Source organism: Dermacentor andersoni, chromosome 3 (assembly GCF_023375885.2).
Source record: "Dermacentor andersoni chromosome 3, qqDerAnde1_hic_scaffold, whole genome shotgun sequence".
NCBI classification, from domain to species: Eukaryota; Metazoa; Arthropoda; class Arachnida; order Ixodida; family Ixodidae; genus Dermacentor; species Dermacentor andersoni.
Window position 1 is genome coordinate 129,799,277 of NC_092816.1, and position 14,525 is coordinate 129,813,801.

The window sequence follows — 14,525 nt, forward strand, 5'->3', positions numbered from 1 at the left end:
CATCGCAATCATCTGTATGGTCCACTATACGCGTCATAATAACGCTAAATTATTCCGTAAGTAGTGCAGATAAATGTGAAGGAGGGGGACAGACTGGCTAAAAGCGAATAGTGAGTTTTCTACCGCCACTTATATTTGTGATGTGGCTCATTTTTCCAAAATCCAACAGTAACTTTCTAACCTAACCTCTCTAATCCAGCCTACGCCAATAGGTTAGGGATGCATTAAAAAAATATGGTATTTTATGTGCCAAAAGCACGATTTCATTACGCCGCAGTGGTGTACTCCCGAAATTTGGACGACCTGGGGCTCTTTATCGTGCACCTAAATTAAGTACATGGGCCCACATCGAAATGCGGCCGTCGCTGCAGGGATTCGATCCCACGACTTCTTGCTTAGCTTCATGGAACATGGTTATAACGGCGAGTTTTTAGGGCAGGACATAGAAACAATGCACAGAGGACAGTGGCCGAACTTCAACTGAACTTTACTGCAGAAAAATTACACGAGCAGCATTTGCTGCCCAGGAACATTAGAAACAACACTGACACAGCACACTTTGTCAGCACCAAAGCAGAACATCATGTTTCACTTCATTACTGAAAGTCCTGATCTGCGCATCAGTGAACTGAGACATGACTGTAAAGTTATTGGTAAGTATCTGTCATATCAGTATGCAATTTATGTATTTAATTTTCAGTCACATCCGGAAATGGTTGAAGTAAGGCTGACAGCTAAAGATTCAAACGCGAATGATTCCAACCCATGAGGAGAAATTTCTACCGTGTTTATCCAGGGGTATAATAACGTAGGCAAGGTATTTCTAAGATTGTAACATGCAGTTAATCATCACAGCTGTCTCCTTGTGACTGTCATGTACAGGCTGGTGAGAGGTGCCTGGAAGGAATGATTATCTCAGTGTACATATCAAGCCATGATACAGAAATACTGAATAACTATTTATCTTTTTATTCGGTATTTATTTATTAACCACATACACAGAGCTCCAATTGCAGATGTCCAAGAAGAGGAAGGTGGGTAAGGTGGACTTACGAAAGTGTGCAGGATGAGGTTATTAACCGAAAATCAAAAGAAGAAACATACCTTTTGACGGCAGAAAACATATTTCACCGAACGCATCATTTACAATTAATTAGTAATGGAGAAGCAAATAAATTAAATGACAAAACAGTAGCGATATCATGATGGAGGCTATTTGATTGTATTATTGCTTGTTCGAAAATATACGTTTTCAACAAATTTGGCTAGTGCGTAATTTCTTTCACCTTCTTGACATGACCTAAACGTGCCGCTGTGCAAATTCTTCGAAATGATGTAGAATGCACCAAGTGGGATCGCAATGTGTTGGGTCCTCTAGAGCCGCAGTGTGTGTTTGCTGCTACAAGTCCCCGGTTGACAGATTTCTCTTACCTGATACTTCAGGCTATCACACACTTAAAGCAAACCATTCTCAATAATGTGGAAGCCCACATAACGTACAAGTCTAAGTCCAAATTACGCATAAACATTGCACGTACTTCCAAGTGCAAATATTACTTGATGTAAAACTCATTTCCACAGAAACGCTTTTGTCAGGAGGGATGTCAGTATATGGTTCTGTTTACCACGTCGAGCAAGTGGCTTAGACCATACGCAACGCCATGATTGTATTGCAGGAATAACTGGAGTGTTCTTGGGTATACCGCATGGCGCCGGCGCATGGTTAACATTTCCTAAATTATGCTCTTTCTAAATTGGCTGTTGTGCATTAAAGAAAAAACTCGCTCCGACGATCTGATAACATTACTGATATGGAGACGATTGTGATGCCGGGCACAACGAATGCGCCGTCCTTAAAAATTCCTAAAATTTTGCATCTTTCACACAGCCTTCACATCCGTTACTTCGGTGCATTGGTCGCATTCCGAATATATATACGACGTGTCTTCCTCTTTCACAGGTGATTAATGTTAGATAATAAACAAGCAAGGTGTTTCATTCTGTTTTATAGTCAGCGCCATCTATGTTTGTTATTTTGTGTATCAAGTTTTGCTCTTGCACTACAACAGCACACAATCCTGTATGAGCCGACAAAAGCAAACGCGTCTCCACATTGCCAGCTTTAGCAGGTCACTCAGCATTACACGCTTAAAGAGTTGTTTACGTGAGTCGTAACTTTTTTCGTTTCTTAGCCCCTGCACAAAATATTTGTATTCGTGCAGCGAACATGTTTGACTGACGTACCGATTCTTCGTCTTTGCAGGCGCTGCTTTTCGCGGCGCCGCCGCCCACTGGCTTGGCTCCCACGGGCTCCAAGAATCCCGGCGTGCTCTGGTACGGTTACAGCGTTCGGACGGGTGCTGCGGACGTGCGGGTGGACGACGTTGCCCAGGTGGCGCCTCCCAACAGCCGGACCTCGCGCTACACCAGCTCCATCGCTCATGGCGGCGCCCTCACCCGGGTCGAGGTCGCACTGGGCACGCCACACGGTAGCGTGGTCTACTACGACAACAAGCCGCCCGACCATTTGTCGGCCGGTTTTTTCCACCCGAGCTACCAGAGTGGCGTGCCGCCGCTGGTGCCTTTTCCTCAGGGTTACGCGCAACCGTTCGGCGCCGAGGGGCCTCCGGTGCCGACGCAGCGTTTCATCGGCCAAGTGGACCACTCTCAGCAGCCACTTCCATTCTCTAGTCTCGGACCCAGAATCGGTACACGCGCTGTGCCCACAGTCCCGTTCGTCGCACCCGACGTAGCCAATGGACCGGTACAGCAGCAGCCGTTCTCGGCCATCTTGAGGTCGCAACCTGCGTACTCACAGCCGCTGGAGCCAGTGGTTCAGTCTGGCTCACCACTGGCTACTTCACTCCAGGGTCAGCCGGATGTGACCAGGAAGAAAGCTGCCGTCATTACGCTAGTGGTTCAACCTCGCCCCTCACCTGCGCTTGAGTCCGGCGACCTCGCATCTCAGGAAGTCGAAGCAGATGAAGTGTATAGCGCCCAACGCAAGCCCCCTCAAGAGGTTGTGCCCTTCCCGAATGCTGACCACGAAAGTTTAGGAGTGGTCTCTCCCCTATCCAGGCCTGCAGATGAACGTGAGCAGGAACCCAGTGGCACGTTACCGGAGAGTGGCGTTCAGGAATCTGTACCTACATATGAAGACGAGGAAAACGTTAGGCAGCTCACCGGCAGTGACGACAAGTCGTCCTCCACCACTGCGTCGGTTGCTTTGCAGACTTCACAGAGCCAAGACACGTCGTCCGTGGTCAAGAACCACGTCAAGACCCCTCTCGTGCTGAACAACGGGAGGGGTCAGTATGATTTTCGTGGCTACAAACAGTTCGAAGGTCAACCCGGCGTCGAGGACATCCCCGAGGCGCCGGAAGATTCGCGTACGAGTAAAAAACACCGACACAACTTCCGGGTATCCTAGCGGCGCGTCTGCGGACCAACAAGCGCAGCAGCAGCAAAGAAGTGGGGCACGCCGCGGATCGCGACGGCCACTGCTCACGAAGAGAATCACTTTATCCAGAACGCGGCGGCCTGCGCAAGACAGAGTGCTTACTGATAAGCCCTACGAAGACGACAGCGGCGAAAATTATCGAGAACCCGCGACGACGAGCGCGACGTCTGACGTACAGCCGCCGGGACAGTCAGTAGGTTCGAAGGGGTACATTGACCCAGTTTCTAAGGAAAACAACAGGACCCTTGCACAGAGAGAGCAAGCGGAACCCAATGGTGAGCGGAAGAGCAATTTAGCACCGGTAGATTCCTTTGACGAGGAGTACGACCACGATTATGAACACGACGCTGGCCAACGTGCATCTAAAATAATTGTTCCTTCAAACAAGCCGGATAGCTCAATGCCTCGCTCCTTTGTTCCCAACACTCAAGATGAATTGGCCTTGACCGTTCGAACACCTTATCAGAAGCCGGGGCAAATTGACTTTGTAACTGCGTCTCCCGGGGGCTCTAACGAGGAAGACGACTTGCACGAAAAGAGTGACAAAGGCTCAGAAAGCGTGACCGAGGCGACGTCAGCTGATGACAACGTAAAACACGGAGAGAAAAGTGAAGATGAAACAAATAAGCACAAATCTCGGGTTCTAAGCATTGCTCTGGGTGAGCCTGCAACTGTTATGGGAGCGAACCACGAACAAAAAATTCCGAGAGTCATTGATTCAAAGAAAAACGGAAGGCCTGTGTCATCAGGCCGCGCTAGACCAGCGCGGGTACTAAATATTTATTTAAATTCTGTAGTTAAACCAAGTTCCGAAGTTGACGACGCAAACGTGACTACGTTGCCAACAGCAGCACCGACTGATTCACCAGAAGAAGTTGTGTTAAAGAAAGAGAGCCTTCTGGGACCATCTGATCTGGTTTTGCGGCCGCAGTTTGATTCTTCCGCCGATAATGCGAGAAATTTGCTCGCCACTTTTACGAGGAGTGAGAAAGAGCAGAACAAAGCCAGTCAAACATCACGAAATTTGTTTCACTCCGCTACGTCAGCGAGCACAAAAACGCCTACAGTGAGGAGTGTGAAGAAAGCAAAATCAGAAAACGAAGAGGCGGAAGCCGTACGAAAAGAAACGGCTGTGTTGCCATCGACGACTGAAGTGGCCTCTAAATCTTCGCAGTCCTTTACGTTTGAAAAGACACCCGTCAAAACTGCAGAAATCCTATCGTCATCCCAAGAAACTTATCCGCAATTGCTGCCTAGTGTATGCTCAACCGTAGGGGCAAGAGTTTCCGTGGAGCACCTGACGACACTAAATCATAAGGCACTTACACCAACGCCGACTCCGCTCATCTCTTCCTCTTTTAGCAGCACACGAAGTCCGACTTCGAGTTTGACCGTCACTGAGGTCCTGGATAGATCAAAGTCGGGAGCCGCAGTCGTACCTTTGTACGATACCCCGTTGCAACCGACTCCGACACCACAGCTGACGAAAACGCTTTCCACGCGCAATTTTGACAATGACGAGTTTCCGACGTGCCAAAATACGTGCTTCTGGAGTCTCGTTCGCCGCAGCAAACCAACGTCAGCTGTCGCAAACATTGCCACAAGTTCGCCGAAACGCACAGATGTCAGCGCAACACCCGTTGTACTTGTGTCAAGCAGCACAATCAACGCCGGCGACTTGCTCAGCTCTACCTTCGTAAACCAAACAAGTGCACGATCATCTAAAGGCAAAAGAGCGAAAACTGAAATCGACGGTCGTCGGTCGGTTGGTGGTCTCACTCAGAAAGCCTCGGCTACCATCTCGCAGTCCAGAAACAAAACATTACACATGCGGTCTTCCTTGGGAACGGAGGGCAAATCTGACCAATTATCCGACCTTGGCACCGAAGAATCTCGTGGAAATTCTAGCGTAGCATTACTGCCGAGCGCGCGAAACAGACCTCGGGAAGCGAACAAGCGCAAATCGAAGCAGTCCACAGAGCACAGCAGCGAGCGGCTGTCATCAGACGTAAGGCAAATTTTAGGCACCGATTTCTCGCTGTTCGGCCTCCCTACGCCTTCGCTATCGCCTTCAATAAGCTCTACAAACATTCTTAATGCTACTCGCACAGGCGAACCATTGGACAGTTTTATACTTTCACCAACTCCATCTCTTCCTGCCTCTTCGTCGCCGCCCGAATTGTTAACGTCAAATTCGCGAAAAAATTCTCATGTTACGCTTAGAGGAAAAATTCTCGTTTTGGCAAAATCAAAGGGCTCTTCAACGGCTAGCAGCGCAACGAATTGGACTAGATTGAACAGTAAACAAAAGACTGAACAGAGCACGTCTCCGACGACTGCCGTATTGCCTGCGCCGTCGCTTTCGCGAATCGACACTTCTCGTGTCACAAAAAGCCGCAGAATCATTCCAAACGGATATACCTCAGAATGGAGAACTGTGAAGAAGGCCCCGTCAAAAAAGAACAACACGGAAAATTTCCTAAGTAATTCGACGACTGAAACTTCGACTACAGCCTCAGTGTACGCCACGCAGGTACACGAACTTAAAGAAACACCACGTTTACAAATTAGAAGCTCTTCATTTGACTCAAGCAATGTACAAAGCGTATCCAATCGGGCGAAAAGCCATACTTCTAGTTCGTCTAGGAGTAAGAGTGTACGCACGTCAACGAGGAAGAGCTCGCAAGGTTCAGGAAAAACAAAGACGAAGCCTCCCTCTTCATCTAGTTCACGTACCCTAAGTACGAGATACGTAGCACCCACTCTACAACCATCGCAAGTTCACGCTAACGTGTTATCGACGAGCACTGTTAGCGTCGTCACATCCACATCTTTGTCGCCATCATTAAGTCCGTCGCTAGCTTCGGACACTGCTTCTAAGAAAAAACTGTCAACTCTAACACGAGCACTGCCTACGCTGCGCAGTTTCCAAGACACTGTAACCGACTCCAACAATGTGCCACAAAAGTCACTTTCTGTCGCTAACTCTTTCGTAACTCCCCGGTCACCATCTCTATCTCACAGTCACTTCGCATCCCCTGGCTATCCCTCCGGTGTTCAGTTAAGGGGGATACCAACTTTAACGACCACACAGGCCAGGTCAATCTCGGCCACCAGGCAGCCGAAACTACACAACTCCTTGGGAGCCAACCGCGAGCATGTCAATGTCCAAGACGAAGATCTCTCTCTCATAGACGGCGACGATTCACCGCAGGGTCGCCGTAACCATAGCTCCCCGAAAACCGACGTCACCGGAAACCAGTTGCCCGAACAAGCCAATGTCGGGGCGAAGGCTCCCAGTGGCGAACCTGCGAAGAGCCAAGACGACGAAGATCCGAGTTCGCGCGAGCAGCAGATTGTCCTGCCACCAGCAGCCGTTCCCATCGATTCGGCAGGAAACGGGAGCCACAATTCGGACGTGTCCGATGACGAGCTTTCCGTGGAAGGGCCCGCGGCTCCGGATCCGACCAACGAGGCGACGGGACCCGAGTTCTCGCGTCCCATGCCGTTGTGGCCGTTCCTGGCACCGCTGTTGCTTTTGCTTTTCCTCCCGCCCGCGGTTTGGTGCCTGTTGCGGCCTGAGAAACTTCCGCCGCCACCGATGCCGCCGCCGCCACCGCCGCCGATGCCGCCGTCATTCCACAGCTGGGGACGTCCCTCCTACTGATATGCACCTGAAGAAAGACTTGCAACTGTTCTGACAGCAGCTGTCACATTCTAATTGTTGTACATTACTGGCAACCCCTATGCATGAGTCACTGTGTGTCCCATATGTAGCACCATTTTCGTGAGTTGTGATGCTTCACGGCGTTTCACTGCTCGTGCTCCAATAGAGATAACGCTCCACTAGGCAGTACGAGTGCTCTTGTAAATGGCGAAACCTTGGCTAAAGTAGTTATTCCCGGAAAAGGGTTGCATTGTACGATAAAATTTGTTTCGAGACACTGCATTGCTTTGTGAACAGACTTCGAAAAAAGGAAGAGCTAAGAGCTAACGTTTCGATGTGGGGACTTTGACACGACGACGTACCGACGAAGACAACTCACCGTGTTGGAGCGTTGTCTCACGAAACATCTTTTTTTCGAGCACTGCTGATTCCTTGAAGTCTCCAACTTCTTGTGTACACATATCTTGTTTATTGCTTTGTGAGCGACTCACGATGTCGTGCTGAGTGCCCCATTGTTCTTCTTCTTCCTGTGGGCCCGTGCCTTCACTGATCAGTAAATTCAATGCGGAAGAGTGTTTGGTGATTCCAATGATCTGTTTTCTCTCTCTGACATTCAGATAGGAAGAGCGATAACATTGGATAGTTTTTTTTGTGAGTGATCTTCGCGAACAGCGTGATACGGGAGTTTGCTCATCTGCGCTCTCTTTTGTTGCTTAACAACCGATTTGAATAAAGTGTAATAAAAAGGCACCTATGTGCTGGATATTCCATATTCCCTAATGATAATATGGCTTACCCAGCATTCAGACACCTCGGTGAAAACCGACGTGTTTCCAGTATGTCGCATAGTTTTCAGCAGTCGCAATTCGTTGAGAAGCTTCCAGCCAGGTTTTTGGGTCTTCGGATGATGATCCATGGAAGGTAGGTGGCACTCTGGGCTGTTGCAGCACGATGGTGTACGCTGCGGCTGCCATTGAGGTTGTCCTGGCCACGATATCCTTGGTCGTCTCGCGCAGAAGTCCGTGTTCCGGGGTCAGCTGTTATAGCCGGTTGCTTGTTCGTTGGTCCGGGATGACGTTGGTGTTGTGCTTGCGGTCCTGGCTTGGATCACGGCTTGTCAGGGGCGTCCGATACGTAAATGAAAAGCACCTCCACCAGATGCCACGTAGTAGTGACGGTGAAGTAAGCAGCAAAACTGTGAATGGTGAAAGTAGGGTTTTATTGGGCGAACATGTGCCCTCAAAAACACGCTGTACTCAAGAAAAACGATAGCGGCGAACGCTCTCGGCGGTCGTCGAGATCTGATCAGTGTGTCCGGCCTGTCGGCTTTTATACATGAGCCATCTGACGTACCAGAGTAATTGCTGGTGCCCGCATGCCTTCTAGAAATTTCTACACCATTCGCATCGCGCATACATGTAATCCGATTACACAAGTTTCGGCGACAGCAGACAGCGGATAAAACCATCGTTAACATTCCATAAACTTCCGGTACATGCAAGCGCGCCCTGCGCTGAGCGATAGCATTTGTTAGAAGATGAAATGGGGTCACTCGATAAAGAACTACACGTGTCAATATAATATTTAGATAATGCTCTTCCGAGCGCTACTTTCATTTGTAATTTTATTTTATTTCTGCTATCGCTGTGGAAATTACGAGAGCTTGTTGGTTTTCGTAGGAGGTACGCGTTATAACAGCTCTAATCTCACGTGGCCGCCTTATTGTATTGCCATGTTGTATGCCAGTGTGTTTTCTCTGGTCATGTACAATGTCATTTTATTCTGCATTCCATAAGTCACATACTTGCCATTCTAAGTTTCAGCATGTGCCGTGGTTTGCGCATGTGTGTACACGTTTTTTTTTTAACAAGCAGCAGAGAAGTGCTCTCTTGTGTACACTGCCTGCTGTCTCATTGTAAGCATTGCCTTTTATTGAAAACACGTGGTGCGCGTTCTCATTCTTCAGTCTTGTACATCCCGACTAATGGAAAGGTTATCACACCCTATACGATAGTTACGTTTCTGGTTGGGTAAACGCATACCCTTCGGCTGAGTAACATGAACAGTTCACCTTCCAGCCTTTCTACATGAGTGCTTTCATTTCGCTCATTTTATTTTTTAAGGTTGGCAGATTTCATAAATGGTTCTGCTTTAGAGATTTGTGAGCGGAGCGACACCTTGCCAATGCCTTGTTTGAATGAATTTTTGAGCTGTACATTGAAGCTGTATGGATGTTTATATTGCGGAAATTTGTTTTAATAAACATGTTGAAACAAAAATTTCATGTTCTTGTCTATCCACGTGGAAGAAATGATTCAACGCTTATTCCTTCGAGCAATGTGTGCGGCGTCGAAGGACTGTCGTCATATTTGCGTGAACTTCAAGAAGAGTGTCTTGAATTCAGATCATCGGTCATAAATAGCCAATGCACTTGACCGCGCGTGGGACGAGGCCAAACAGGTACAACGTGGGGCTAATGTTGTATCTGTGGCAGTGTTGGTTTGCTTCCTGTCTTTAGCGCCATCAAGTGATTTCAGGAAAGCGCTGAGCGGGAACAAGCGTTTCCATGGCATCGCGAGTGCCCCTCAACTAGTGAAGGTAGAATAAAACCACGCATGCATTTTTCGTACTGTTCGTGAGTGCCACACTGGGTGACCTGATATCTCTTCGTTGCCACTACACAGCAACTTTCTTTCGGATCTTACTAAGCATGGTTGGCATCTAAGGTGACAAAGCTAATGGACGTGATTATAATCATGACCGCAATAACCTGAAAGGTGTTTAAGGTACTTGGCGTGGTTCTTTGCTCTACCTAATCAGCCCTCCGTCTCCAGGTTGTGGTAAGATTTTGCTCCCATCATGGGACATCAACCAGCCGGTGCAGCGTGGATGTGGGCATTACAAAGTGGTAAAGTGGCTGTTAACGCGAGCTGTTAACGCCAACTGGCTAGGTTTTCGGTTATTACTGGAATAAGCACTCATAGTCTCTAAGCGCTATACCTATCCCTCACTGAGTAGCCTTCGTTGTGCACTTTGCATCTATATATCAAAACGAAGAAAAGCAACTGGTCAGCTTTTTTTTTTTTTTTTACTCCACTGCGCGACAGTTTGGTCTTCTAGCTTTTCAATGTGTCATAAGCGCTCTATGGTGCCCAGTTAACATGGAAAAATATCGAATTCACCGAGTATTGCGTGCGTTGCGATAACAATCTCACGCACGAACTAATTTTTGAATAGGCGAATCAGGTCAAGAAAAAAAATTCGTTGTAACGAGCGTGTACTGTGTTAAGTACAAAGCCAGTTTCTGATATCGCACAGCAGAGCTGAGGACTAACATGGAAGAAAGATATTCATTGAAAAGCGCTGAAGGAAAAAAATGGCACTTAAACATTAGGTGGCATTCAAAAGCGCGATTGCGGACTCTACGACAAAGGGCCCTCTATAGGTGTCCCCCACATAGAACGCAATTGATAAATGAATTTTGCCTGAAGTGCCCAGGAACGCTCCCTATACACGTGGCGGCTGGTTTCAGATCCAGAACATGTACGTATATTTTACTGAGGGTCAAAATGCTTTTGTTTTCTTGGTCATCTTGGGCACCAAAGACGCCCGACCGAAATTATACTGGTGCCACAAACACGATGACAGCGCGGAGAAAAATATCTATAGATCACAGTTTTCTTTTCATGATCACTGGTGATGCTTAAGTCAATTAGCTGCCATAGGCTCGTCCGCATATTGAGCGGCAGTTCAACGGGGAGTTCAGTAAGTGTTATGATGATCCAATGGGCAACGCTACAGAAAGAGCTCTTCATTGCGCCAGTGCGTGCGATCGGCAACCTAAAGTGCACCGCCATGATACATCGAGTTGGTGCTTGTCTGCCTCTCAGACGCCTGCCACATATAAGCTCAAAGTTAAGACAAAAACATTAGACAACATGATTGTATGATTATGATGGAAAGACACAGGTTTATGGTATGTAACGAAGCTGTCTTTGAGGCGCTCAGTAAGGGTAACGTTGAGTTTTCAGCACGAGTCCACTGAAAGGGCGGACGGTCACGTGCGATTAAGAGTAAACGTGGAATGCTGAGCCTTCCCTGACTCGGCGGAGCCATCCAGTTCACCAGCACGCCTGAAAACGCACACTCTCATGCACTGAAAATTAAATGTGCCTATCAGTTTTTTGAAACACATACGTAATTAACATGCAGTTGACATATTTACGTATGATGTGCGGATGTGTACTTTTGTATTTGGGTTGTGTATTCGTGGCATATTTTATTATTATTTTTAGCCTCTCTGAGAATACTTGAGCTGACAAAAAAACATTAAATCATGGCGGTGCATTTGCCGTGGCCGATCATTCGCACGAGTTTACCTCTAGAGTTAATGAGAAATACTAACTCTGTGATCGTATGCCTCGGCTTTCCGGTGCACCGTACTCTTTATGTCTGCTGACTTTCCTTGCCGTGGTGGCTCAACGACGATACAGCTCTCGCTTCCGGGAAGAAAATCTAGCGCTCGTAAGAGCCCATGCAGCTGTCGCTACACATCACCACGAAAGCAATTCTTTCTCCTTGATCGGATCAACACCTGAAAAGCGTTCAAATTTTCTTAGCTCGAAGGCAGCAAAATCGCGTATTTTGAAAACTCGTCCGGACAATGGCCACTTATCGCTGCACCACCGCATGTAAATCACACGAATGGCCGTTATTGAAGAATGATGGTATTTTGCTGCTGTTTATGCATCTTTTATTTAATGCAGGAGAAAGAATTCATTGTGTTGCAGGAAGTTCTTGTATACGTTTATTAAGGGATACAGTGCTGCGTGTCTGAGCCGCCCTGCATTTTATAGGACAAACTGCGAGCGGTGTTTTTTTTTTTTTTTGTTGTTGTTGTTGTTGTTGTTGTTGTTGGTGTTGTTGAATTTGAAAAGCGGGAGTCGTTTACATCGTCTAGGGCCGTGCCATGCGTGAAATTGCGCCCATTTTTGTTTGTTGAGCCGAGCGCTTAACAATCGATCTCGTTAAAGCCACTTCGCGTGGCTGAGGCGGTTTGACAGGTCCGAAAGCACGCAAGCTTCAGTAGAATAGTAGAGCCAAATGCAGTTTTCGGACTGCTGGTGGATGTGGTGGCAATAATCCAATGTTAACGTTTGGAATATAATGGCGAAAAAAAAGAACTGTCACGTCCGTCGCCGTTTAAAGCGTTTAAAGCTTTGCAGGGTTAAGCAGCGAAGTGGAGTAGACTGGTTACCATGATGGCCGTGACTGGCGCTCGATAACAGTTGCAAAGCTAGACATATGGCTCGTACATAAATGCCCATGGAGCGGAAAGATGGAACAGGTGTTGCTAACGTTAAGTTGGTTAATCACTGCTCGCATAAATGCGGAAGGTGCTGGTTCGGCTCGGTCCTTCAGCTAGCTGCCTTTCCGTCTTCTTTCGTATCTTACTTCGTTATTACTTCTTCGTTCAACCTAACACAAGAGTTAATTTCGCCCACGCTTTGCTTGACTTCATTTCCTGTTGAATAAAGGTGGTTTACCTCTTGCGAAAATTGAGCCCCTCGATTCCTCTATTTTTCACGTATTTCGCCACCAGCTTTAGAACAGCGCACAATTCGTAGACTTAAGTGCAGCGATGTAAATTAATGTCTATAGAATATTACTGCTATAAGTTCGAGTCAAAGCTACGCGGCAATATATACTAGGTATTCTTCGTAGTTATAAAAAGGCAGCAAAAAAGTTGAAAACTGGTTCATTATGAATACGCCAGATGCATGCTTTAGCGCTTGTCCTAGTCAACTAAGAAAATATTACATACGCGTTGTTGAATGATAAACGCAATAAAATGTGGATGGCATGAAAACAAGCTAAGCTAGTTCGGACATCGCCGGTGCCAGATGATTGCAAGAATTCGATGTTAAACTTTTTCCGCGATCTGAAGGAAGCCTTGCAATATTGGCCGCATGGGCAAGATATCATTGGCAACCTTCAAGCGGCTTGAAGATTGCCAATAGATATCAAAGATTATTCACGACACACTGTGTATCAGGGGAAAAAAATATGATATTCTAGCGTTTTAGCACCACAAGACGAATACTAATTAGACTGCGAAGGAAGTATAGACAGCAACCTATAGCCATGAGCTGAACAAAGGAGCCCTCAAAATTATTTGTGCCTAGGGCAACTCTATAGCACGCGTATAGAGGCTTGTTTCTGTCGAAGCGCTGAGTCTATCTGTTGCTTCGAGAAAGAACTGCACGTCTTTGGAGTGTCTGCAACACACATGCTATAATTCAAACGGGGTGCGGGAGAGGCAGCCTGTGGACAAGTAGGTTTAACACCTGAAATGTGCTCGAGTACGTTGCACGTTTGAATGCCGCTCCACTTTGTTGAACCCCTAGTGGGCCTTGCGACACTAGTTGTGCCACCTGCATATGTAACGTGCACAGTAATCTCAGTGCTCACTGGGCACATTAAAAAAAAGAAAAAGTTTTAGTGAGAATATCATAGCGAAGGAGATTAGGTTAATAAAGGTGTTTACTACATTGGAAGTGCTTTGTCTATTTTGCCTCATAAATGGAGAGCCGTTCTAGTGCCTGCGCTCTCAACTGCAGATTTCATCAAGTTCCTTTGATAGACAAATCTTACTTGTCCGGTGGTTAAAACTAACAACCTGAAAGCAACATGTGACCTCAGAAACATTTACGTGACCTGATGTTTGCGCACCTTCACCACGGCTAGTGTACAAAGTTAAAGTCGCTCATCTAGAAACAGCCCGGCCTTGTATTCATAAAACGATCTTACCCATAAAAGCTTTTATTTGTGTGTGCATATATATGTAAACCCACCACTTATGTAATACCGCCCCAGTTAGCGGTATTTAAGGAAAGTAAAGAGGAGCAACAACAACAAATAGAATCCATGGCTGATGCTGCATTTATTGTTAGATGGCCGGCCACTGACATTCTAAGAAACCCGTGTGAACGTTCACCTCTGTGAATACTGTCCCTCATCGGTTTTAGCGTGTTACTCCTACAGAGTTTTCGCAATGGTTTTGTGAACCAGCTACGCGTGTTATGTCGCGAGACATGGCAAATATCAATAACAAGACATATCTTGACACCCATTCGTGCGCTTTTATTCTGCCGCGTCTCAAAGCGAGTACAAAAGAGCGCCGTTGCCCTGAACGCCACGGAACGCCACCAGCGCCTGACACATGATGACCGTGAAGTGTCACTCAAGGAAGTAACGAGAAAGCCGCCTCAGCTGATCTCATTTCGCCGGGGTCGCTTCTCGTACGCTCGGAACACAATCACAGGTGTGTTGTTACAAGCACCATCTATCGCGGGCGTGTACAACACCGTGGAGCCGCACACGCAGGCTACATGGCGG

At 47.2% G+C, this 14,525-nt stretch overlaps 1 protein-coding gene across 1 annotated transcript; it reads left to right on the forward strand.

The window, feature by feature from the left end:
- Positions 1-2,245: 2,245 nt before the first annotated feature.
- LOC126525228 (uncharacterized) lies at positions 2,246-9,406 on the forward strand (the record flags this gene model as incomplete). The annotated part of the gene is made up of 1 exon (XM_050173261.3): positions 2,246-9,406. A coding segment is annotated over one exon (1,185 nt), but the record flags the coding sequence as incomplete, so codon positions are not given.
- Positions 9,407-14,525: the final 5,119 nt, after the last annotated feature.